Source organism: Hemitrygon akajei, chromosome 1 (genome assembly GCF_048418815.1).
Source record: "Hemitrygon akajei chromosome 1, sHemAka1.3, whole genome shotgun sequence".
Classification (NCBI taxonomy): Eukaryota; Metazoa; Chordata; class Chondrichthyes; order Myliobatiformes; family Dasyatidae; genus Hemitrygon; species Hemitrygon akajei.
The window spans coordinates 203,032,404-203,059,892 of record NC_133124.1 but is presented as its reverse complement, the minus strand read 5'-3'; the positions used below and the strand labels follow the sequence as shown (position 1 = coordinate 203,059,892).

The window sequence follows — 27,489 nt, the reverse complement described above, 5'->3', positions numbered from 1 at the left end:
TTCTTAGTTAGAGCAACAGTAGTTTTGTGCTGTCAAAGTCAATTCTGTGGCCATTGTGAATAGTGTTCTGCTAACACCGATGTCTCCAGGTAACCCAAATGGACACACCTCCTGTGCTCCTTGATGCGGCTTTCCATTGTACATCCCATCTGGCCGATATACGCTGCTCTGCACTCACAGGGAATCCTGTAAACCCCAGCTGACCTGAGTCCCAGGTCATTTTTGACCCACATGAGCTGTACCTGGCTGGAAGCCTAAGTAGAGTTTATTCATCTTATACACCAGGAAACCACAAGATCTCTTTTCAAAGTTTGTTTTTTTTAAAATAAAGTAATACTAGAGGAGAGGTGTGAGGATGAACCACTGTTCAACCTGTTTATGGCCCATTTAAATCATGGTTACTAAGGAAAGCAGACTTTGAGCTTAATTTCAAGTGACCTTTTATCTGTTGAGGATTTAGGAGTGCTCCTCGTGGAGTTCCAGCATTCTGTGTCCTCCTGCCTTTGTCCTTTCATGACACTCTGCTGTTGCCTCCCAGCAGGGAGCTGTACTTGGTTATTCTCAGCAGCTTGTTGTGTGCCATTGCAAATTGCTGCCTGCTGTCAGTGCTGTCCTTGTGATTAATGTCGCGGCTTTGAATTTTACATCTGTGCCACTCCTGCCACCGATCCAGGCTACTGTTGGAAGCAGCATCTGTGTTGACTGATTTTAATCGAGGATCAATGCTGTCTACTGTAGTAGAAAATGTCCTTGAAAATAAACAAGAAAAAACAGCTCAAGCCTATTCTCCTTCCAAACATTCAGATGTTAATTGTGTATGTCAGACCCTGTAATTATGCTCATAGTTGTAAGAGGAAAGAAATAACTTGAAATTATAGCACCCTTCATGATAAAAGCAGTAGTTATTTTTTCTTACAATGAATTGTTAAACTTGCAATGCAGAAAATATGCATTCAGTGGCCATTTTATTAAGTTTTTCTGCATTTAATAAAGTGGCAACTGGGTGTTTGTCCATGGTCTTCTGCTGCTGTCGCCCATCCACTTCAAGGTTCGACATGATGTGCATCCAGAGGTGCTCTTCCGCACATCACTGTTGTAATGTGTGCTTATTTGACTTACTGTTGCCTTCCTGTCAGCTTGAATCAGTCTGGCCATTCTCTTCTACCCTCTCTTTCATCCACAGAACTGCCACTCACTGGATGCCTTTTTGTTTCTCACATCAGTGAGAATCCCAGGAGATCAGCAGTTTCTGAGATACTCAAACCAGACAGTCTGGCACCAACAATCATTCCATGGTCAAATTCACTTTGCTCATTCTTCTTCCCCATTCTGAACAACAGTTGAAACTCTTGACCACATCTGCATGCTTTTATGCATTGAGTTGCTGCCATATGATTGACTGAATAGGTGTTTGCAAGAGCAAGCAGGTGTACAAGTATACCTAATGGTGGCCACAGAGTGTAGATGATATGGACCCTAGCATAGTTTTGTATGTGAGCATATCTAAGTGAACAGTGCCTTTTCTACAGACTGGTAGCATTATAGTTTGTATCTATCATGAGTGGCTTTTGTTTCTGTCAGCAAAGCTTCCATGTGCTTGGTGTGTGATTTGTTTAGGATTCTTCTGGACACCTAGAATGGATGCAGTTTGGTTGGGTCCTTCTCATTTGAAACAGCTTTGACTTATATAGCTACTCTAACTCAGTGAAATTGCACAGGGCCAGTATCAAAGCTAATATGATGTCAGGCTACATTAGTTGAGGAGATAATTGGACAAATGACTGAAGGGCAAGTTTAGGGAGGGCTGTCCAGAGTTTGAGTCAGTGATGCCCACTTTGACCATGGAACAATTGTTGGTGCATAAAATTTCCATAAGACACAGGAGCAGAATTAGGCCATTCAGCCCATCAAGTCTGCTCCACCATTCCACCATAGCTGATTTATTATCCTTCTCAACCCCATTCTCCTGTGTTCTCTCCATAACCTTTGGCACTTTAGTAATCAATAGGCTATCTGCCTCTGCTTTGAATATACCCAGTGATTGGGCCTCCACACTCATCTGTGCAATGAACTCCCCAGATTCACCACCTTCCAACTAAAGCAATTTCTCCTCATCTCTGTAACACATCATGTAAAGATTAGGAAACATTGATTATACCTCTGCTATTTTTCAGTCAGTTACAAGCAAGTGAAAAAGCTGGAGTTTTTGCTGTTTTCACAGTTGAACTATTAAGTACAAAATAATTTGATATTGGAGTATCTGGGAAAATATTTCTAGCAAAATGTCTTGTTTATTCCAGGAGTTTCATTTGCAGAAATCAGTAGGTCATCCAAGCAGATAATTACCATTCTTTGCTTTTTAAACCATCCTCCTCCTCTTGTTATTTGAAAACTCCTCCGGTTTTCTGTTTTCTGTTTTTCCAACTTACCTTCCCTGGGAGCGGTGATGGAATAGTGATATTATCACTGGATTAGTATTCTAGATACCCCAGGGTAAAGTCCATAAGACATTGGAGCAGAAATAGGCCAATCAGCCCATTGGGTCTGCTTCACTATTCCATTACGGCTGATTTATTTTTCCTCTTAACCCCATTCTCCTGCCTTCTCCCATAACCCTTGACACCCTAACTAATCAAGAACCTATCAACCTCCCCTTGGAATATACCCAATAATGAGTGATAAATTTGAATTTGAATTCCGGAATTAGAAAGTTTAAAAATGACTCTGAAAATCATTTATTGCAATGCCCCATCTGTTTCACTTCTGTTTGGTAGGGGAGAAAATCTGCTATCCTTGTCTTTATGTGGTTTACACGTGACTCCGGGTTCATATCAATGTGCTTGACTCTTAACTGCCCTCTGAAATGGCTGAGAAGGAAGCAAGAAAATAAAACTGGATGGATCATCCAGAATGACAATGGCAGAAGCTGCCATCTCAGCCCTGTAAAGTCCCTGGGAGAGCTGTTTCACAGACGATTCAAGTAACAGTCCATCATGATCATGCTTATGGAATCGTGCCTTCCATTCAGCATCCCAGACACCACCATCTGTATTATTGGGTATGTCCTGTCCATCAGACAGACCCAACAGATGCTGCAGCACGATGGTGTACAGCCGAGGGAAATTGCTCTGGGAGACCTCAGCATTGACACCAGATCCCATGAAATCTTATGGCACCAGGTTAAGCTTGGGCAAGGAGACCTACTGCTGATTATCATGTACTGCTACCTCCCCCAAACTTTGCCAGATTTATCAGTACCACTACATGAAGAACTCTGCTTGGATGAAGCACTAAGAGTGGTAAAGGAGCAGAGTGTATCTGAATAACACACAAAATGCTGGAGGAACTCAGCAGGCCAGGCAACGTCTATGGAAAAAAGCATAGCCGACGCTTTAGCAGGGTAGGGTCTTGGCTTGAAACATCGACTATACTCTTTTCCATAGATGCTGCCTGGTCTGCTGAGTTCCTCCAGCATTTTGTGTGTGTTGCTTGGATTGCCAGCATCTGCAGATTTTCACTTGTTTGCGAATGTAACTGGGTGGTGGATTTCAATGTCCGGCATTAGCAGCACTACTGACCAAGCTGGCCAAGTGTTAAAAGATATTGTTTCTAGATTGGGTTTGCTGCACTCTCCATTGGGCTGGAAGAGTGCGGCTTCAACACTACTTAAGGAAGCTGGACACCATACGAGACATAGTAACAATCAGTCACTCACTCAACCATCTGAGATAGCATAGCAAGATGTTGCACCATCTATAGCTGTGCTGCACAAACTCACCAAAGCTTCTTGGCATCTTCCACACAGACAGACATACTTTATTGATCCCGAGGGAAATTGGGTTTCGCTACAGTCGCACCAACCAAGAATACTGTAGAAATATAGCAATATAAAACCATAAATAATTAAATAATATTAAGTAAATTATGCCAAGTGGAAATAAGTCCAGGACCAGCCTATTGGCTCAGGGTGTCTGACACTCCGAGGGAGGAGCTGTAAAGTTTGATGGACACAGGTAGGAATGACTTCCTATGACGCTCAGTGTTACATCTGGGTGGAATGAGTCTCTGGCTGAATGGACTCCTGTGCCTAACCAGTACATTATGGAGTGGATGGGAGTCATTGTCCAAGATGGCATGCAACTTGGACAGCATCCTCTTTTCAGACACCACCGTCAGAGAATCCAGTTCCACCCCCACAACATCACTGGCCTTACAAATGAGTTTGTTGATTCTGTTGGTGTCTGCTACCCTCAACCTGCTGCCCCAGCACACAACAGCAAACATGATAGCACTGGCCACCACAGACTCGTAGAACATCCTCAGCATCGTCCAGCAGATATTAAAGGACCTCAGTGTCCTCAGGAAGTAGAGACGGCTCTGACCCTTCTTGTAGACGGCCTTGGTGTTCTTTGACCAGTCCAGTTTATTGTCAATTCGTATCCCCAGGTATTTGTAATCCTCCACCATGTCCACATTGACCCCTTGGATGGAAACAGGGGTCACCGGTGCCTTAGTCCTCCTCAGGTCCACCACCAGCTCCTTAGTCTTTTTCACATTAAGCTGCAGATGATTCTGCTCACACCATGTTACAAAATTTCCCACCGTAGCCCTGTACTCCACCTCATCTCCCTTGCTGATGCATCCAACTATGGTCGAGTCAGCAGAAAACTTCTGAAGATGGCAAGACTCTGGGCAGTAGTTGAAGTCCGAGGTGTAGATGGTGAAGAGAAAGGGAGACAGGACAGTTCCCTGTGGAGCCCCAGTGCCCACACCCACATCCATGACCTGCACCAGAATAATGGGATAATAGCAGTGAAATCTTGGGTGCATCACCACCTGGAAGCTGCCCTCCAAGCTACATACCACCCTGATTTAGAAAAACATTCCTTTATCATTGCTGGGTCAAAGTCTTGGAATTCCCTCCCTAACAACATTATGAGTATAAGCCCTCTTCAGAAACCGCAGTATTTTAAGAAGGCAGTGTACTATAACATCAGCAAGGGCAACTAGGAATAGACAATTAAATGCTGGCTTAGTCTGTGAAGACCACAACCCTTGAATGAATATTGCAAAAATCATGTCCAATTTCTACTTTCCTCCCTACCCCCTTCCCCACTTCACTTCTGAATCTGTTGCAGCAATAATCTTTTCTAGTTCTTATAAAGAGTCATCAGTCAGAAAAGTTCTCGGTCTCTTAGATGTTTTTGTTTGTCTAAGATGTGTGTGTTTTTGGTTTTGAACAACAGAAAATCAGATAATTCAGAATGCTGCCATTTCTGCAGTCAACCTTGGTCTGTTTTGTGTACATAATCTGGTTCTCTTCCAATGCCAATGAGACCCAGATGTTTTAAAATTACACCAGGGAGCACTGGCAGCAGTATAGGATATACAGTCGACCCTCCTTATCCACGGGTTCCGCATGCGCAGATTCAACCAACTGCGGATCGGGAAAACCCAGAAGTGCTCTCTCCAGCACTTGTTGTTTGAGCGTGTATGGACTTTTTCTCTTGTCATTATTCCCTAAACAATATAGTATAACAACTATTTATATAGCATTTACATTGTATTAGGTATTATAAGTAATCTCGAGATGATTTAAAGTATACGGGAGGATGTGCATAGGTTACCATGGATCAAGAATCAAAAAAACTGAAGGTCTCTAAGTCAGAACAGGTACATACGGTATTATTTAGCGTCAGTTAGTCAAATGTTTGTCTTAGTATATAGTATATATTTTACCTTTCAATGCATATAAAACACTTTAAAAAAGTATGTATTTCAATAATTAAGCCACTGCGTTGCTTAGTAATAATTGTAGCTTTCATCGGGCAGAGCCACCACATACTCCATTATTCTCACTTTATCCTTTAAAATCGTTCAGATCGTTGATTGACTGTAGCCTAACACTTTCCAATGACCGATGGTGTTTCACCTCTTTCCGATCGCTTTATTATTTCCACTTTATTTTCAATCGTGATCGTTTTCCAGAACAGAGACTCTGTGGGTGGCGGGTCCCAAGCTCCACTGGGTCTTAAAGTCCACCGACTTGAGCATCCACGTTTTTTGGTATCCGCGTGGGGTCCCGGAACCAATCCCCCGCAGTTAAGGAGGGCCGACTGTATTTTATTTCTGAGTGTTTAACCAGAAGCATCACTTGGTAAATTTTACTCGGCTTTAGTCATCTACATAGAAGATGTTTCTCTCAGTTAGCCCAAAAGCACATGATCTACCATGAATCACTTTCAGGTTCAGTGATAACTATGTTAATGACTGCAGTTGACAATTCAGAGTGCGAGGTCCCAGAAACAGCAAGGTAGAGAATGAGAAATTCATCTACTAATCTTGTTTATATTTGATGAAGGATATTGTCTCAGAATAAAAAGGAATAAGAGATTTTGAAAGAGCTGATGGAATAAATGTATTTATAATAATGCACCAGTAAGGTAATGTGTGGAGGTAGAGATGTTGGAAGTGCAGCTGATAAATGCAGCAGATTCCGTATTTCACACAGTAGCTGTGTAAATTGTCTGACTAATATTCATGCTTATTTCTGTACTCAGGTGGTTTTGCCATAGTATTTCTGGTGAAGACTCACAATGGTGTGAAAAGTGCACTGAAAAGAATGTACGTTAACAATGAACATGACCTGCAGGTGTGCAAGAGAGAAATCCAGATAATGGTAGGTAGCAAATATTCAAAGTGCATAATTAGCGAAGTATGTCTACTATGTACAACCTTGAGATACGTCTCATTACAGACAGCCACAAAACAAAGTAACCCAAAACAGCCCATTAAGAATGAAGACCATCAAGCACCCAATGTGCAAAATAATAAAGGAACAAATCATGCGAATAATAAAAAGTAAACAAATAATATTCAGAACTAAAGTTCACAAAAGTGAGTTCACAGTCACAAAGCTTGTCACAGCCAATCCAGGAGTCCATAAGTTACAGGCCACAGCCTCAGTTCAGTGCAGAGACGAATAAATCTTGATGAGCAGCAAGCTGAACACCAGCCTGCCCCTCACCTCTTTTCCTGACATCCTGACCTTTTCGATCTGGCCCGTTACCTAAAGCAGCCTTGGATCCTTGGATCGTTTCTCGCTCTCAGACCCAGGCTCTGCCTCTTCAATACACTTTCAGGCCTGAGCCATCCTGTCTCGATACAGCCTGTACCTGACCTAACCAATCTGGCCCAGCACTTAAATCAGTCAGTGATTGGCTCATTCTATACCCTTAGGCATGGGCCCTGCCATCTTGTGTTTGTGGGCAGAAGAAAGGAATCACCAAGTGTTAAATGCAATAGAAGAATAGGTGATAATGTGTCCAATATTGACTCGTGATCATTATCATGAAATATTGCCCCTCTTGCTTTCTGTCTGTCCACACATCCTACCTTACTTGCTGAGAGTTTCAAACATTTTTTATTTGTATTTTCATTTTACTTTTGATATCTGCTGCTTTATTCCACCTTTCAGAACACACAGTAACAAGTGTTTGAATAAGACACTAGGAACTGTCAACACACTTTTTTATAGGTGCTAGTAGTGATTTTGCATTTTATTTAAACTCTTCCTCCTCAAATATTAGTGCATGGGATAAGACCATAAGATATAGGAGCAGGATTAGGTCATTTGGCCCATCAAGTCTGCTCCAGAATTTCACCTCAGCCCCAAACTCCTGCCTCCTCCCTGTACCTCCTTCATTCGATCCTGGAATCATTTTCATGAACCTCCTTTGAACCCTCTCCTGTTTCAGCACATCCTTTCTAAGATAAGGGGCCCAAACCTGCTCACAATACTCCTAGTGAGGCCTCACCAGTGTTTTTTAAAGTTCCTTGCTTTTATGTTCCAGTCCTCTTGAAATGAATGCTAACATTGCATTTGCTTCCTCACCACAGTCTCAACCTGCAAATTAACCTTAAGGGTCCCTTTGCAGATCAGTTTTTTGTATTTCCTCTCCAATTAGAAAATAGTTAACCTTTTCATTTCTTCTACCAAGGTGCATGACCATACACTTCCCGACACTTCCCATCTGCTATTTCTTTGCCCATTCTCCTAATCTGTCCAAGTTCTTCTATAGCCTTTCTACTTCCTCAAAACTACCTCCCCTTCCCCATATCTTTATATCGTCTGCAAAGTTTGCAACAGAGCCATCAATTCCATCATCCAAATCATTGCTATGTAACATAAAAAGAATTGTTCCCAACGCAGACCCCTGTGGAACACCGCTAATCACCGGCAGCCAGTCAGAACTCAGTCCTTTGCCCAGAATGAGAAGGAAAATGCAGAATCTTGATGTCCTCTTTGCACCTCTTTGTCATGTTGTCCATCACTCTTGATGATTCTTGATTTTCGGACCCAGCCTGAGATAGAACATAAAACATAGAGTACAGGACAGGAAGAAGTCAGATGTTGTGCCAAATCAAATAAACTGATAATAATAAAATGTCAACTAAGCTAATCCCTTGTGCTAACACAATATCCGTGTACCCCTCCATTTTCCTCACATTCATGTGCCTAATTAAATTTCTCTTAAAAGCCCCTAATGTTGAAGTATCCTGGGTATGTTGTGGCCAAGCCCAGTATAGTTGACAATGAAGCCTCGAGAAGTATATTTTGCCTGGTATGTTGCTTGATATTAGAAACTGGAGCTATGAACCATTTTTCATATTTTCCCTCATCTGCAGCCTTAACCTGTAAACGTTGCTATTGTTGCCCTGAAATAGATTGGCAAAATTGCAACAGTGATCTGTTGAATGGATGTTTGAATAATTGTTTGGACAGCCATGTGGTGACAAGAAAAACGAGTGCTGATCCTGTGACAAAATCATTCTCTTTGTTACAGAGGGACCTGTCAGGGCACAAGAACATTGTTGGGTATATTGATTCCAGCACCACAGCTGTAGGTTCCGGAGAAGTGTGGGAAGTGCTGATCCTAATGGATTTTTGTCGAGGTGAGGACTTTGTTTCCAGTACCCAGTGGATCCTAACCTAATGCAATGCAGTTGATTGTGATGTGATTTGTTGTAGAGCTGGGAGTTAAATTAATAGTCCGCTTCACTTAAATTTCTCCTGTACCTGTTAATGGGCTGTGGCGAATTATTCTACCATTCTGAAAAAGATAGTGGCAGAAATTCCTCAACTAAATTGGGTTAGTACTTTGCAGCTTCTTCAGACATGAGTGATTTTGTTTTGGTGAAATAAATTGTTATCTTCATCTTTCATCACATTTGGAACACATTCTCAACTACTAAGTCAAAGGCTAATTTTTTTAATGTGGGAATTTGACTGTGGTATTTTAGATTGTCTGTTAGCAGACTGAAGCTGTATTAGTTACATGAATGCAGTGCCTCTTGAGGAAACGAAAAGCTTGGAAACATTATGCATGATCATATTCATTTAACTAGAAATATAGGTCATCTTTAAACTAAAGAGGATGTGGTAGTCATTCACAGCTTCTTATCCCAGTTTCATTTTGTTCTTTACTCATGTAGTCCCCATATGCTAGTCCACTGCCTTTACATGTGCACAGAAGTCATCCAGGGTATTCTTGAAGTTATAGCATTATCTAAAGCAAACAAGTTTTTTTCTCTTTCTCTTTTATTTATTGTGACCATTGGCAAATGTGTGGGCCTCCTTCCTCTGGCTGTACTCCATACTATAAATGCCCTTGCTCTCAGTAGAATTAAAAGGATTTGGTGTAAATTTGGGTCATTGAATGCATAATTGGACATACTGTTCGACAGTAGGATGAGGAATAAGACTCCTTTTGTCTGGTATACTACTTAAATGAGACGTGAGGTAAAATAATAAGCTCCTATTAATCATACACATTTTAGTAATTTCTTCACTTTTGTCAAGCATGCATGAAGTATTGTAGGCAGCTATCAATCCCAGGGGATCATGGGTTTGCTCCTACGGTGCACTGTGTCCTCTCCAAGACGCAAGCCTGGCTGGGAAGATTTGAAGAACCGGCTGTTGCCCATGCAGCAGGCTCCCCCTCTCCACATCACTGATGTAGTCCAAGGGAACAGCAAGCGTTGATACAGCTTGGCACCAGTGTTGTTGCAGAGGTTGCCAGGGTGAAGTTGTAAACGACATCAAACTGCCTCAGGGACCCCGGCTCCGGATTTCTTCCTCAGGGTTTACTCCTGAAGCCTTTCCCTTGGGTGGGTATGGACGCAAGGTAGCGGAGGTTTAAAATCAGAATTTTTCTTCTCCTTGGGGGCTGACTAAGGCTGACGAGCCCCACCTGCCCAAAGCAACTGGTTTTGAGGTACCAGTAGTCCACCTTTGCCCCTCCTCTTTTCAGTAGAAACAGTTTCACTGGGCCTAGTAGCTGAGCTACATGTGAAGGCCAAGAGTTGGTTGTCAGAGGCTGTTAGAGATGCATGCCATTTGGAGCACTTTATAGATAGAGCTTATCCCCACTGCTGCTCTGGCTATGACAACCTTAGGAACCCTAATGAAGTATAGCAATGCAGTTTTACACGTAAAAGCTTAAAAATTGCACTAATACAACCAAACTTGCACTTCCATTTCCATTCTCATCCTGGGAAGAGAACCAAGGTTGAGAAGAGAAAAGAGAACAAATTAAGATATGCTCATATTAATGCAATCTTGTGAGTAAGATAGTTAAATTATAGCTTAGGTTGCGGATTCAGAATTAGGAGGAAGATTCCATTTGGCTCCTCTTCAGTCAGCCATCCCTTGTGGAAAAGGACAAGTCCAGGTATCCTCCTTTAAAAATGTGGATCATTATCTGTAAATAAGTGATGCAAAATGTTCACTCCCCATCAGAGAAATGTTTTAGATCTGGTTATATTTATGTAATGGTATAAGTGTTGTGTGTGTTGAACTATCACATTTTTAAGTCATTTGCCTCATCATGTTTTGAAGGACTGTAGTTCTTCCGACGCATTTTTTTTAATCCAAGGCCGTCCTTCTGTGATTTCCTATATTATGATGAGACTAAACTTACTAAATTGATGGAAGTGAAACGTTCAGGCTCCCTCACACTTTTGAAACCAAACTTTTTGCCAATTTGTTCTCATCTGTTGTCCCAAAAATACAGAAGCATTTATATTGTGGAGTGGAGCTAGAGGAGAGAAACCCAGGCAGCACCTGCGATATTAAAAAAAATTCCACCTGGATACTATATTTTGTCTTCTCTGTACCTGGGACAACGCAAGAGCAACTCCAAATAAATAAAAGATTTTTCTGAGTTTAGAACACTGCACTCTATCACAGTAAAGAAATCATCATTCTGCCAATGCTTGGAGCTATTGGCAACGTGCCCACATTTGTAATGATATGAATTCACATGTTCAGTTCCCTTGGCACAGATTTGGGTCACACTTTGCCGCACCCGGACATTGGTGACTGACTGTGTGCAAAATTGTAGGCACTGTTATTCCGCTTGGGAGTGCAGCATGTTTGCGCTTCTTTCAAGCAATGGATCGTAATTGCTGGTTTCCATGGCTACAACTGTCGGTTCTGTGAAGATTGCAAAAACAAAATAACACCAGAAATTCATTTGTTCTCCTTGCGTTCTATACACAATAAGATCAGCATTTTAAAAATTATCTCTGGAACTTTTTTTTCTTCACACTTACTATGATTTTCTTCTTTATTACCATAGGACAGAGCAATGGAGGGAAGTTTCAGCATCTCTCCTCATGCTGTTTTGAATGCATTTGTGTGTGAACACCTAGGATGATGCATCTTAATGAACCTATCCACTTAAGTAGCTGACTGAGCTCAATATATGGTAAACGAAGGGTATTATTCTGTCAGTTCTTGGCACTTAATATAACGGGGCAGCCACCATCTGCAAGTTTCCCTCTATGTTAAACATTGGTTCTGACTTGGAAATGTACTCTGCTGCTTCTCTTAGCATTTGGGATATGTTTCTAAAAATGAGCGCTATTGCAATTCGTGATAAAAAATTGTCGTCATGGCAGTAAATTTATCGCAATGCATTATTGTCAGTGTTGCTGTGCTGAGAACCTAGCACAAACCCATGCCTTTCTCCAGAATTACTGCAGCCGTGAATTGTCCATCGGTGTGAGGGCTGGTGCTGGGCAAGCTGGAACGAGCATCGTAGCTGATCAGCGCTGAGGTGTGAGACTCGCGGTTGTGCAATGGCCTGAGTGTGAGCAGGCTGGTGGCGAGCAGCATCTGCTCCATACGTCAGCAGACTGGTGAGAGAAACCGTAGGCTTGGATGTTCAGTACATGGAGGAACTACTGCAGATCCTTAGTAAAGGTTCACACTCATTGTGTTGGACTAGCTGCAGCCCAGAGTTCACCTACTAGCAACCACACCACAGTCCTACTTTCACAAGTAGCATCTCTGTACTATGCTATGGATAATTATTTGACTTGGAAGTGCCTGTTTAAGAAAGGGTTTTACTCCTTCCCATAGATTAATACTCTCTTTATTTCAATTTGCTTATCACCTCCTCGTTTAACATTTAGATGTAAGCCAGCCTATCTTCGGATAAATTTTACGGAAGGGATTAAATGGATACAGGGAGGAGCTAGATGAACACCAAAAGCTGAATTGAGCGGAATATCTGATAAATAAGAATAGTTCACAAAAATATTGCAATGTTAATTCCAACCTGCTGTTCAGCTGAGGGTTGGCTTTGCCACAAACTGATGCTGTCACGAAATAATTTCCACAATTCCACACTCTTTGCTTTCACTTTACCTGTGCATTTTATAACTAATACTCCACCAACCCTAATTCCCTGTACAATCTTAGGATTCCCAAAGCTAATCAATGCAGCATTATATTATGCGTGAGGTCACGAACATAGACAAGGTGTGTCATTAAGTACATCAAAGCACATCCACTCCGGTTTTCATCCCTGGTCTCCAAACGGCACTTAGTAGGTCAAGAAATTCTTTGTAGTTTTTGATGTATTTACAGATACCTACCTTGAGAATGTGCTCCAGATTTATCTATTTTTTTAATTCTACACACTGGCATGGACTGTATATAAAATTTCCTGTAGTTCCGTTCAAGTATTTGTTTTGCGCTTTGAGAGACTGGGTTAAACTAACATACACCTCTTGTTGCAGGAGGTCAAGTGGTGAACCTGATGAACCAGCGCTTACAAACAGGATTCACTGAGAACGAAGTATTGCAGATATTTTGTGATACCTGTGAAGCAGTCGCAAGGTTGCATCAGTGCAAGACCCCCATCATCCACCGAGATCTAAAGGTGATCAGATAGTCCACTCTCCGTAGGAAGGTTCGATAGAATATGCAGTTTAAGGCTCCATGGTAGCATAGTGGTTAGCGTGATGCTATTACAGCTCTGGGTGTTCCGGATGTTGGAGTTAATCCTGGCAGTGTCTCTAAGGAGTTTATACGTTTTCCCCGTGAACCACATGAGTTTCCTCTGAGTGCTCCTGTTGCCTCCCTCAATCCAAAGACCTACTGTTTGGTAGGCTAATTGGTCATTTTAAGTAGTCCAATGATTAGGCTAGTGTAAATAGGTAGCTGCTGGGCAGCCCTGTTCCACGTTATATCTCTAAATAAAAATTAGAAACTTTTAGTTGATCTTGTCAGTTTGTTATGTTCATGTTTGAAGAAAATTTGTGTGAGCATGCAAAACTCTTAAAGAAGGGAAAGATAATTTTGTATGTGCAACATTTTAAAAGAGTCAGAGTTTTTTGTAGCTGCAAAACATTAAGAAATGCATAGACAGCAGTATTAAGCAATGATATGCAACACTGCTTACTCTTCTCTGCTGCAGTGAATCCATTAAGTACTGTTCTGCCAGACAGCTTTTCTTTTTGTGGTTCCGTAGCTTGAAAGGCAAACATAAAGTATTCTGTCATAACATGTGATGAGAGTTACTTTCCATGCCATCCTGTGTAAGAATTCATGAATAAAAACACTTTATTGCTGTGTAATGCAATTGTCCTGCCCAATTTCCTCCATACATCCTCCCCACTCTAACCCCAGTGTATTGAAATCTGACTTCAAGGCCATGCATCTTCTTGTATACTAACTCATTTCTCCCTAGAGAAGGGGTTCCAAGCAGTTTTTATACCATAGACCCCTGGTTGGGAACCCCTTCAGTGAATCACTGTGAGCCAAGAGCAATACCTTCTCTACAAGGCCTTGGTTCTTCCCCTTTCACTGGCTTATTGTAAGCACAAAGTAGAGTCACGCCACGTAATGGACAAGTTTGTTTTTATGTTAATTGTCGATATTGATTTTTTTGAGTGTATGTATTTTTGGAAAAACTACAATTTTTAATGAATGAGTTGCATTTGCAGTAATTGCTGTAGACCTGGGTGGTTATAAACTTGAGCCCCTGTTCTAAGAGGGGTATGTGATCTCAATATGTGGGGCGCAGAGTCGTAAAATGGCATCTATATCCTTGGGTTTAGGAGAGGACATTTTTTGTTTTGTCTAGTTATTGACTTCAGTTTGGTAGGGTAATGAAGGTGATGGTTTCCTCAAATTTTTCCAACTTGAATCCTTCCCACCAACGTGACAAAGTACATAGGAGCACCATTCTCTATGCGCTCCTCTCCAAGTTGCACACCATGTTGGATGGTAATATATTGCTGTTCCTTTGTTTCTGGGTCTAATCCCTATAATCCACAACCCAATATCGTCAAACATATACAGCATCTTCACCAGTAGTTTCAGAAGGAGGTTCAGGAAGAGGGATAGGCAGTAAATTATGACCTGTCTATTATGACCATTTCCCTTAAACTAATTTAAGAAAGCTGTATTGGTAACTGAAACTTCTGTAGTGAGACAGTGAACTGCATTGAGAAAGGCTGGGGTACATGACAAGTGGGGAGTATTAATGTTCCTAATATATTAAAAATGTATCCATGTTTATTCCAGGGAGTTAAAGATATTTCTCATTATTAGGTGTTTGTGCTTTTTTTCTTTAGGTTGAAAATATATTGCTTCATGACAAAGGGCACTATGTCCTCTGTGACTTTGGAAGTGCAACCAATAAATTCCAGAATCCACAGGTTGAAGGAGTCAGCATTGTAGAAGATGAAATTAAAAAGTAAGCATCTTTTTCTCTGTTGTTGATAAAATGGTTGCCACTAATTAATCTAAAACTGTATGAATTTTTTTTTAATTCTTCCAAGCATGTGGGCTTCTCAGGCTGAGGAAGTTTTGGGCTCCTTATCCAAGAAAAGATGTGGTGGAGAGGGCCCGAAGGAGGTTCATGGGAATGATCCTGGGACTGAAAGGATTAATGTATGAGGAGTATTTGATGACTCAGGGCCTTTATTTGCTGGAGTTTAGAAGAATGAGGTGGGATCTCATTGAAACCTATGGAATATTGAAAGGGCAAGATAGCGTGGAAGTAGAGAGGATGTTTCCTATAGTGGAGGAATCTAGGACCAGAGGGCATAGCCTCAGAATAGGAGGATGTCTCTTTAAAACAGTAATGAGGAGGAATTTCTTTAGCCAGAGAGTGGTGAATCTGTGAATTCATTGCCACAGATGGCTGTGGAGGCCAAGTCACTGGGTATATTTAAAGAGGAGGTCGATAGATTCTTGATTAGTTTAATGGCAAAAACTACGGGGAGAAGACAGGAGGATAGGGTGGTGAGGGATAATAAGTCAGCTATGATGTATTGGCAGAGTAGAATGGGCTGAACAGCCTAATTCTGCTACTATGTTTATGGTCTTATGATCTTGAATGCTGTAGTCTTTGAAGTGTGGGTATTCCTGCAAATCTGGTCTAGTAATGTTGCAGTTATTGTACTGCATGAGTAATCCAGAAATGGTTCTAATGTAGTTGTGGAAAGCTGTGCAGTTAATTTTAATAAAGCTGATTCGTGTGCCTCTAGATTGTTTAAAATATCGCCATGAAGGAAAGAGAATTTGATGCTTTTATTTGACTCCGCCCACACAGTATCCTGCTGAATCCCATATGGAATGTGAGCTGTTGAAGTAGGGAAAGAGCTGGCCACCACCTTGATGTAGTTGCAGATGATTCAATGTAGCTTCACAATCAAATACCGGGAAACAAATTGTTCCGTGTCAGAGAGAGAAGGGTATTTTGTGTTATTAGTATCAGTTATTCGCTTTCTTGTGAATGATAGCTATTTTGGATGTCTGTGGCAGTTTACGCATATTGACGTGATCTTATTTACACAATAATGACAGTCTTCTGATCCCAAGGTTTAATTACCAATCAACCTGAGTCTTTTAGGCTGTGGTCTTTACTTAGTCTGTATTCAAGACTTTCTGTAATTTTATGGTAGTGAGCAGTGTTTGGTCTACCTTATTCATCATCTTTAAAGGGTTGTAAATGCCTCAGGAGGTTTTGTCCTAACTTCAAAGATCATCTTGTTGCATCTGATGAAATAATTCCAGCAATGACTTTTTCAGCTCCAGCATGCGAAAGATCAAACTGGCCATGGAAGAGATGGATGGCTTCAAGTTGAGCAAAGTGGCATGAATATTAATGATACACATTTTACATTGAGTCAGCAAGAAGTACCAGCAAGATAGATTCAGAGAACTTGGATAAATTATTTAGTCAAGGGCTGTAAGCACGACTGAAAGCCTTATGTTTATTGACCATCCCTAATTGCCACTGAAATGATTGATTAAAAACTGTCTTCTTGAACAGTGTTCTGATAACCATCTAAATATTCTGTTGGATTATCAGTGACCTTCTCATGACCTTGCACTATGTTTAGTAGTAATCATGAAGGAATTAAAATACATGTAGACTAATACTTCTGCAAAACTTTTTGAATTCCCCTGACTGTTCTCATTTTCAGTGATTGCTTCTTGTTTATTACAGTACTAAACACCATCAAATAAAATCCACAAAAATACAGAAGTTGCAGAACGATTTTATTTTGGACATCTTTGTAGCGGCCTTTCCTGAAGACTCATTGTCACTGATTACTTTTTCTGAGCAGGAGATTAAATAATTTTTACACAATCAAAAATTATAAAAGCAACTTGCCTATTGCACTCACTTCCAGATATACTGATGCTTGTAAAATGCAATTCCAGTTTTCTAACCAGGCTGCCAGCCTGCAGATAATGAACACTGAGTTAAACTGAATATACTTGGACTCTCTTCATTTTTGTATTTTATATTCTGTGTTTTTTCTGCTCTTTTTTTGGTGCAGTTGCACAGATTTTTTTTCTTCATGAAGGGGTGGGGGAATTGTTGTTTTCTTTGAGTGGGTTTCATGGTTTTCTTTGTTTCGTGGCTGTCTGTAGGGAAGACGAATCTCAGGGTTGTACACTGCATACATTATTTATACCCTGTTACACCATTAGGGCAACAATGAAGTTCCTCCATCTCTGGAGGTGTTCTGGGCTTCCTTCTCATTTTCACTACTGTCAGCCATACAAGTCCTGCGTGGAGACTCAAAAATACTGACATGTAGAAGGATTATTCATTGCTGTTTCCATACAGTTTTGTTGTTAACCCTGAGCTGAAAACTTGAACCTGGAGGACTGGTGGACCACTTTTAGTCTGGCCTCTACCCTTTGACCTGTTTGGCATGTCAGAATCATAATCAGGTATATTATCACCGGCATGTGTCATGAAATTTGTTAACTTGGCAGCAGCAATTCAATATAGAAGGAGAAGAAAAAAATAATAATAATAAATAGTTAAGTAAATCAGTTACAGTATATATATATATTGAATAGATTAAAATCGTGCAAAAACAGATATAATAAATATTTTAAAAGTAAGGTAGCATTCACAGGTTCAATGCCCATTTAGGTATGGCAGAGAGGAAGAAGCTGTTTCTGAATCGCTGAGTGTGTGCCTACAGGCTTCTGTACCTCTTACCTAATGGTAACAGTGAGAAAAGGGCATGTCCTGGGTGCTGGAGGCCCTTAATAATGGACACTGCCTTTCTGAGACACCGCTCCTTGAGGATGTCCTGGCTACATTGTAGGCTGGCAGATGGAGCCAACAACATTTGCAGCCCTCTGCAGCTTTTCTCGGTCCTGTGCAGTAGCCCCCTCCATACCTGACAGTGATGCAGTGAGTCAGAATGCTCTCCACAGTACACCTATAGAAGTTTTTGAGTGTATTTGTTGGCATAACAAATCTCTTCAAACTCCTGATGAAGTATAGTTGATGTCTTGCCTTTTTTATAAGTACATCGATATATTGGGACCAGGTTAGGTCTTCAGAGATCTTGACACCCAGGAACTTGAAACTGCTCACCCTCTCCACTTCTGATCCCTCTATGCGGATTGGTATGTGTTTCTTCGTCTTACTCTTCCTGAAGTCCACAATCAGCTCTTTTGTCTTACTGACATTGAGTGGCAAGGTTTTTGCTGCATGTGTGACCCTACGAAGAGCCAAAGCATAAAACTCTGACTCCAGCCAACTTAGCTCTCTGGGGCATTGAGGCATGCAAGCCTCCAAACTCTCGGACAAGTTTGTGGTCCTCTTGGAAGGTACTGCATTCATACTTTGATAATTAAATAATCATTGAATCTTTGTACCATACACAATAACATCCCTATAGCAAACATTACACCAGAAATTGTTAAGTTACAAACATACTTGACCAGGTGTGCTGGTTTGCATTTTTATGCATTGGTGATGCCGTGCATTGTGCTGGTGAGGAAATAGCTACTTACCAGTACTGAAATTGTGAAAGCAAGATATGATGTAGGACAAAACTGAAATACATATTTACTGTAAATTTGATTAGACTGCATTTATGAATGCTTTGAATCATTCTTGACTCTGTATTACTGAAAAGGATATAACAATATTGGTCAATAAGCAGGATTGCAAAGCTGATATCAAAGCTAGCGAAAAAAGATACAGTGAACTATCCCAATTAAGAGCAGTATGAGAATTGACTGAGAAAACAATAGAATGCATTGTATGTTGACAGGGTTAAATGAAGATCAGTGTGAGGAGGGTTCCATAGGTAGAAATACCTGTTCCTGTGCTGTTAACATCTTATACTCCCATTTAGCTTCAGGGAACAGCATATATTATAGTCAAACAACTTGTTGCCCCATTATAGAAAGACGGTGGAGGCAGTTCAAAACAGGTTTACCAGGATGCTGCCTGGATTAGAGAGCTATAAAGAAAGGCTAGATAAACTTGACTTGTTCTCCCTGGAGCATCGAAGGATAAGGTGATATGAGGGGCAAGTTTTTTTATGCAGAGCGTGGTAAATGCCAGCAATAAGATACTGGGGGCAGTTTGGAATCAGGCAGACTGGTAGCGTTTAAAAGGCTTTTAGACATGATATGAAGGGAATGGAGGATGGCATCAAGATTGGTTACAACATTGTGGGCTGAATGGCCTGTCCAGTCCTGCACTGTTCTATGGTGTTCTACATTTTACATTTTTGTCAAAGCAATTGCAAGATTGCAAAGTCCTGGACAAGAATCCCATACAACTAATTATTGTTCAACAATATAAAATTAGTTCTTAGCCATAAAGACCGAGCCTTGAATGTAGGACCTTCAGGGCCTTGAGAACCTTGGATGAAGTCAAGTTGTTTTAAATATAAATTAACATCAAACCTTTGGAAATATGATATTACGCAGCAAGTTGCCACAGATAGCAATGCACCACTGACCAGTCATTCTGATTATTGATTGTGATTATGGGATATTTCTTTGGCTTTAGATTGTAGCCATGTAATCCTTTATCTTGGAAAGCATATGTGACCTTGGTTTAATATCTCAACGTACAGATACTATCTTGGAATATGTAGCCTTCCCTCAGTACTGTATTGAACTGGTAGGCTAGGCTATTGTGCTCATCTCAGAGAGCAGACATAGCCTATAACCTGACTCAGAGGTGAGAGTGCTGCAACTGAGCCAGCTCAATCATCAGAGTGCTTATGATTTAGAACCAACAAAAGGAAGGATGCTTCCCCTTTGTTTGCTCAAAATCATCAGCTCTCTGGAGGCACATTAGCCTGGTTTGAAAAAAGACCTACTTGAATTCTGTACAGGTTGAACCTGTCTGTGATCCGCAATTATTACACCAAGTAGGAGCTGGCATTTTTCCCAAATGTGGATAGCAATCCTGATGCGGCAATGAGTTAATAAGAATCAGTTGTGGCACAGACTTCCCTCGAGTATTGTTTTCCATATATTTAATTTATTGTTCTGTATTTAATTTTGTGACATTTAATGAGAGAAATGATGTCTTAATTTTTCCTTGTCTTTTACTGTGTCTCATAACCGATGAGTATCTTAAGTATTCCTTCAAGCGAAATCATACTTGAATATACATGTGAAGTAGTTTGCTGCTCCTGCTGAGTAATTGAATTTGGAAGAAGGTTGAGCTGTCAATCTGTGTCATTAGAGTTTTGGTAATTTATTAATGGTTGGCACGTGTAATCTTCCAATTATATCCACTGGAAGTCTGCATTTATAGGTTTTCTTCCTAAAGCAAGTTGTGTCTAAAAAAGACTGAAACAATAGGGTTAAGTACTAATGGTTAATTGCATGACAGTATCACTGTAGGGTGCATTCTTAGGATACCAGTCAAATGGTGCAATTAAGTGCATGTTATAAGCACACTGAGATTCCACAATAATTGTGATTTCCTCCTCCAGAACAACAATCACCTCCGCCCCCAACACACACCTCCAACTTGAAGAGCATTTGTTTTATTTAGTTACCAAGCTAGAGGACATTCTTGTAATAAAGCTTATTTGCTTTAGCTATGTTCAGCTGTGGAAAATATCAGGAAGTCTTGTAGCCTCATGAAAAATTTGCTTACATCAAAAATGCTATTCACATTTGTTTTTCAGTCAACAATTCCGAATTATCAGACAAATGTGCACAGAACGATGGTGTAGCAGGCTTGCTTTTTGTGAACATGCACTGAGCTATTCTCAAATCAGAATCTTCTCCCGTGCCATCCGAAGAGCAGTGAGCTGGTTTAATACTGTAATGTGTATCATGACCCATGTTGCAAATACTGTGACTCACAAGGCTGGTTTAATGCCTTGTTCCCAGCCTACATACTAGGATTCTTTAGCTCTAATCTTCCCATGATCCAACAACCTATGTTTACTGGCTAGGGTGGGGCCATTGAATAGAGGGAATGAGTCAGAAGAATGTGATTCTTACAGTATCGCTTGCATTCATTGTTCAGTAGGTTAATTGAAAGCAAAGACAAGGATAAGTAGTTTACTCCTTACATTTTTTTTAACATTAATTAAAGACAACAATGAAATGGAGGTAAAGAGGGGCCTACGACTCCCAGCAGCCAATCCATATACAGTGGATTCTGGTTAAATGGGATACATCAGGGTCAGTGCCATTTGGCCCAATTAAGCGCCTGCCCCAATTAACCAAAGTTTTATGGAAATAGTTAAAAAGGTATAAAAAAGACAAACTTACCATTTAACTGAGTATCAAATTAGGTATTTAAATGAAAAACAGAACATAGAACACAACCAATACTGCTGGTGGTTGTCAGTCATATCTGACAATGACAGGAACCTTGTGTAAGGAGAGTTTTTAAAGTGTAAAATCCAGTGCACTGGGGCAGTTCCACTTTCTCAACCTTGGAAGTCCAGCTCCTGTGGTATGGGGATCTTCCCTGGTTGCAGTGGATGACCATGACTTCTGTGCCTCGTCATGCCCTTTGCTCTCCTTGTAGCAATACAGAACCACCTTCTTGGCCTTTGGATCTCACTGTAGATCTCATCTGCCCGGAGCAGCAGAGCTGACTTTGCATGCTAGGACAAACATTATTCCTATCTCACCAGGTTATGAGACCCGCTGGTTACCCTCACCTGGTTTAGCTCACCTGTTGAAGCTGTGTACTGGAGTGTGGCCACTGCCGCATGCAACAGCTAATTGAAGCCACAGGAGAGAGCTGAGTGTCCAGTGGGAACCAAAGGTAACATTCAAGATGATTGTCTATACATTCAAATCCTTCATAGTTCCTAACTTGTTGAAGTACTGAAATAATTTCATTTTCACTCCCAGCCATTTCTGACACTTCCAAGTCTGAATGTTCGAAACTATAGTGAGCAAAACAGTTTTAAGTTGCCTTACTACTTATTTCTTGCCAACGAACAGTGACAAAAGTTACTGCTTTTTAAGCACAAACACACACGTGTCTCCTGCCCCAATTAAGCACATTGTGTCCCAAATAAATAAAGGGAATACCAGCTATTTTCTCAATTAGTTTTTGTTCTTGAGTTGTTCCAAAATAAGCTGCTGCCCTGATTAACCGACGGCCCAATCCAATTGTAATAGTAAAACAATTTGCTCATTAAAATATACTTTATGTAATTAATTTATGTAGTGGAGGATAGTTGGTGCAAATTATGTGCATAAAACCTATCATGCTTACTCAGAACAAGGAGTATCGATCAAAATGACCAAATAACATCCATTTTGGCTTGCCCTAAAGTTATCACAATGTCGCCTTCATTTAAATTAATCCATACAGATCTTTTTTCTAACATATCCATAAAATGTTGAGACTAAAGCACAAGAGGAAAATGTCATGCTGATCCAAAGTAGGTTTCTAAGAGATATTTTCCAAAATTATTCTCAACTGAGGTAAAGAATGGAAGACAAAAACCGATCAAAGGAAAGTTTGGTTTGTTGTTCCACTGCCAAAGCTCAGATGAAACAAAAAAAAACATGTTAATAAAACAGAAGGACCCAGATCCTGAAGCCAATTATGATCTCATAGGTGTAGAAGGACAAAAATATCTGCAGACTTGTTAAACAGCACACTTGATATAAATAGTAATTCCTAGCATGTTTCTGTAATTCCTTCAAAGAGAAAATATATTTGGCTGATGGATGTAAAGCTCTTAGAGAAGTTCTCTCTTTTATGAATTCCATTGGATAGGTTACATTTTCTATTTCAAAATGCTTTTACTTATTACCATATATTTAAAAAACCATTTAAGGCAACATGTCTATAATACACAAAAATATAAAAAAGTAGAATCATGACTAGGACACCCAGCTTCTTAAGCCTGTCCAGCTATTCAATATGATCATGACCTGTCCTCATTCTATTTTATGCCAGTTCCACAGAGTCCTAATTCCTAGACCTCTGGTGAGGTGGGGGTGGGGTGAGTCAGTGTTCTCCTCTTAAAGTGATTTGGCTTTCAAAACCTGTCAAGAGACTTAGAAATATTTGCTACCCTTTGAGAGGCACCTCAGTTTTAAATGACTGCCCTCTTGTAACCATGTCCCCTTTGGGTAATCTCTCTCATGGAAACATCTGAACATCTACCCTGCCATGCCCCCTTAGGGTCTTGTATGTTTCAATAAGATGACCCCTCATTCTTCTAAACTCCAAAGGACACAGATCTAAATTTTTGTAACCATTTCTGATAGGGTAACTATTTCATCCCAGGATCTAACTTAGTAAATCACTTCTGGACTGCCTCCATTGTTAGCATGTCTTTTAAATACAGTGATGAAAACTGTATATTGTGGCCTCACCAACATAATATACTGTTGTAATAATGCCTCTGTTTCTCTACTCTATCCCCTTTTCAATATGGGCTGATATGTTATTTGCCTTCCTAATGACTAGCTGCATCTATATTCCAAATGTTTGCATTTTATTCACAAGATTACCTGGAATCACTTACTCCAGTCTTTCTCCATTTCAGTGATGTTTACCTTTTGATTCTCTTCAGTGAAGTGCATGACTTCACATTTTTCTACATTAAGCTTCATTTAAAAAGCTTTACTCAACCTGTTCATATCCTGTCGCAGAGTCCAGACTTCACCATCATAGCATGTCGTCCCACATATTTTTGTGCTTTCCATAAATTTGGATATCTACACTTTGTCCCTCCTACATATCATTAACAAATGAGGGCCAGTCAGGAACTGGTCCTTGGCGCAGTCTTTCCAGGCTGAAAATAAACATCTATTCTGACACTTTCTGAGCAAAGCAGTCTTAAATCTATGTGAACACATCTTCCCCAATGCCATGAGCCTTCTATGTGACACTTTCTCAAAAGCCTTCTGGAAAATCAAATATATACAAGTTTTCTCATCTGCTTATGCATCGTGGAAAAACTCCAGCAAATTTGTCAAATGTGATTTTCCTTTCTTGAAAGTGTGTTAATTCATTTTGTTTGCTTCAGTTCTCTTTCTTTATTTCTTCCTTAACCATAGACCTCAAGCTCCTTGTTGACATCAAATGTAGGATAGCTGGCCTAAGGTTTCCTGCCTTTTGTCTCCCTCTTCTTCAACATGGGAGACACATTTGTGATTTTTCAATCTACTGGCACCCATCCAGAATTCAGTATAAATGGAATATTTAATAACATTCGGTAGTGTGGAAGATATGCTAGTCTGGCACCACCAAAGTCCTGAATGTGCTCAGTTAACAGATCTTTACAGTACCTTAGCACTCATGATAATGAAATCAGATTTGGTTTTGGTTGGATTAGAGTCTAAATTGTGTTTTTTGTAGTTTAATTGTCTTTATGCTTGCTTATATTTTATATAATCACTGTTGTGTAATTGTCCAGAAATTGTAGTCAGCTAGTTTTGTATATTTCTAGCAGTTTCTCTGCAGCCTGTGTCATAGGTTGTTCCTTATCAATGGAATGTCTCTTACAGTATGTGTTTAGTCTGAGTCCGTTTTTAGCATAAGATGACCATGGCCTCTTGGTTCTTTGTTCTCTGGCTTTGCACTCTCCTTCTACAGTGGTGTAAATTGGTTATTGTTATTAACACAAGAGATTTTGCAGATGCTGGAAATCTGGAGCAACACACACAAAATGCTGGAGGAACTCAGCAGGCCAGGCAGCAGCTGTGAAAATGAGTGCACAGTCGATGTTTCAAACTGGAAAGGAAGGGGTAGAAGCCAGAATGTGGGGGGAGGGGAAGGTATACATGCTAGAAGGTGATAGGTGAATGTAGATGGAGGGATTAAGTAAGAATCTAGGAGGTGATAGCTGGAAAAGGTAAAGGGCTGGAGAAGAAAGATTCTGATAGGAGAGGAGAGTGAACCATGGGAGAAAGGGAAAGAGGAGGGGCATCAGGGGGAGGTGATAGGCAGATGGGAAGAAGAGAAGAGTTAAGAGGGGGCCCAGTGAAGAGATTCAAAAAGGGAAGGGGAGGAAGAAAAATTACCAAAAATTGGAGATATTGATGTTCATGGCATAAGGTGTTGCTCCTCCAACCTGAGAGTCCCCTCACCCTTTTCTCAGTTTCTTCATCTCTGTCATGTCTGTCCCCAGAATGAGGCTTTCCTTTCCAAGACAACAGAGGTGTTCTCCTTCTTCAAAGAATGAAGTTTCCCTCCCTCCACCTTTGATGCTGCTCCCTACCCCCATCTCTTCCATTTCCTGGACATCTGCCCTCACACTATCTTCCTGTCCCCTTAACAGTGATAGAGTTCCTCTTGTCCTTACCCACCACCCCATGAGCCTCCGCATTCAGCACATCATTCTCTGCAGTTTAATACCATCTTCCAAAGGACCTACCACCAAACACATCTTTATCTCTCCCCACTCTCTTTTTGCTACAGGGATCACTTCCTTCATGATTCCCTTTATCCTTCCCCACTAATCTCCCTCCTGGCACTTATCCCTGCAAGGGGAAGAAATGCTACACCTGCTCATTCATTTCCTTGCTCACCTCCACTCAGGGTCCCAAGTACTTCTTCCAGGTGAGGTAATACTTCGAATCTGGTGCTTCAGATGCGGCCTTGTCTACATTGATGAGACCAGAGGTAAATAGGGAGACCACTTTGTTGAGCAGCTTCACTCCATCTACAGTAAACAGGATTTATCAGACCCAACCATTTTAATCCCCATTCATGTTCCAACATGTCAGTCCATGACCTCCTCTACTGGCACGATGAGCCTACTCTCTGGTAGGAGCAACATCTCATATTCCATCTGGGTAGCCTGCATCCTGATGGCAAAAATGTTGAATTCTCTAACTTCCAGTAATCTTTCCCCCTCTCTCTTCCCTGTTTTTAAATTTCCCAGTCTGGCTCCCCTCTTACCTCTTCTCATTTGCCTATCACCTCCCCCTGGTGCCCCTTATCCTTCCCTTTCTCCCATGGTCCACTCTCCTATAAGATTCCTTCTTTTCCAGCCCTTTACCTTTCCACCTATCATGTTCTACCTTCTCATTTCACCCCCACCCACCTGTCTTAACCTATCATCTTCAAGTTTGTACTCTGCCCCTCCCCCACCTTCTTATTCTGGCTTCCTCCCCCTTCCTTTCCAGCCCCGATGAAGGATCAGCTCAAAACATCAACTGTTTATTCATTTCCATAGATGCTGCCTGACCTACTGAGTTCCTCCAGCATTTTGTGTGTGTTGCTCTGGTTATTGCAATTTATTTGTTATGAACACCTAGTAAAACAGCCATAACTGCAAGTTTTATGCCTCATTCTTGACTTCTGAAGAACCTCTGGATCATAACATCCCCAAACTCACAAAAAGGATCATCTGTGTATGTGTTAGTCATTCACAAGATGACATTAAGCAATCTTAATTGAAAATGTATTATGTATCAATCTGTGGCCATATCCTGGGACCCTTCTTTAAATTAAGAGATTAAAGATTGATTATGGAAATCCCATGGTTTATTGTAACAATAAAGTATGCTCTTTTGATTCCTAAAATCTAAAAGCTACATGCTTTAGCGTATCTGATTTGTCTCTCCCCATTGCAGGGTTTTACTGTAAAGAAAGCCTTGAATTTATATAACATATTATGCCTCAGTGGCTATGTTGTTTGTCAATCAAATTGCTTTGAACTGAAGTCACAGACCATAGAAGTAAATCAAAAATCTGATTGTCCTGCTAATCTGATTGGAGTTGATTGGAAACAGAGACAGTTTTAAGGACAGTTGAGAGTAACTTTGCTTTGAGAGTAACGCTTTGAGTCTCCTCAACTGTTAGTTCGATAGAACTTCACTTTAACAGACCATGGAGCAAACTTGTCTTTTTCTTAGAGAATTAGTTTGTATAGATAGAAATAAACAGAAATAATAATATTACTTAGATGGAGATATCTTTAAAAACAACAAGTGAACCTAACAAGAATAATAAAAGTAATAAATAATCTGCTGGAGGAAACCGGTGGGTCAAGCAGCTTTCTGATGCAGGCTTTTAACTCAAAACATCGATAATTCGTTTCCCCTTGCAGATACTGGCTTGACCTGCGGAGTTCCTCCAGCATATAATTTATTACTCCAGATTGTAGCATCTGCAATCTCTTGTGTCTTCAATAATTAAAGTAAGTTGTTGTCTATTCTGATGAACTAAATGCAGGTTAAACTCAAATTAGAAGCTGAAGCCTTCAACCCTACCTCTTTGTATTACTCAGGTATACAACTCTGTCCTACCGAGCCCCTGAGATGGTAAACCTATACTGTGGTAAAGCTATCACCACAAAGGCTGATATATGGGTGAGTAGAGGAAAACCAATTAGAGTCTCATATTATGAATGAGAGTGCTTGCAGAAAAGGAGATATTTGTTTAGGCATTTCCT

General features: G+C 40.6%; 1 protein-coding gene across 12 annotated transcripts in view; it reads left to right on the top strand.

Annotated features, from left to right (window-relative positions):
- The window catches only part of LOC140734700 (AP2-associated protein kinase 1-like), a 132,541-nt gene that overhangs the window by 30,786 nt on the left and 74,266 nt on the right, over positions 1 to 27,489 (top strand). For all 12 annotated transcript variants that reach the window (XM_073059057.1, XM_073059087.1, XM_073059079.1 and 9 more), the window contains exons 2-6: positions 6,561 to 6,679; positions 8,847 to 8,955; positions 13,090 to 13,232; positions 14,932 to 15,053; positions 27,325 to 27,406. In XM_073059057.1, coding sequence (XP_072915158.1) covers positions 6,561 to 6,679; positions 8,847 to 8,955; positions 13,090 to 13,232; positions 14,932 to 15,053; positions 27,325 to 27,406 — 575 coding nt within the window. The remainder of the gene's footprint in view (positions 1 to 6,560; positions 6,680 to 8,846; positions 8,956 to 13,089; positions 13,233 to 14,931; positions 15,054 to 27,324; positions 27,407 to 27,489) is intronic.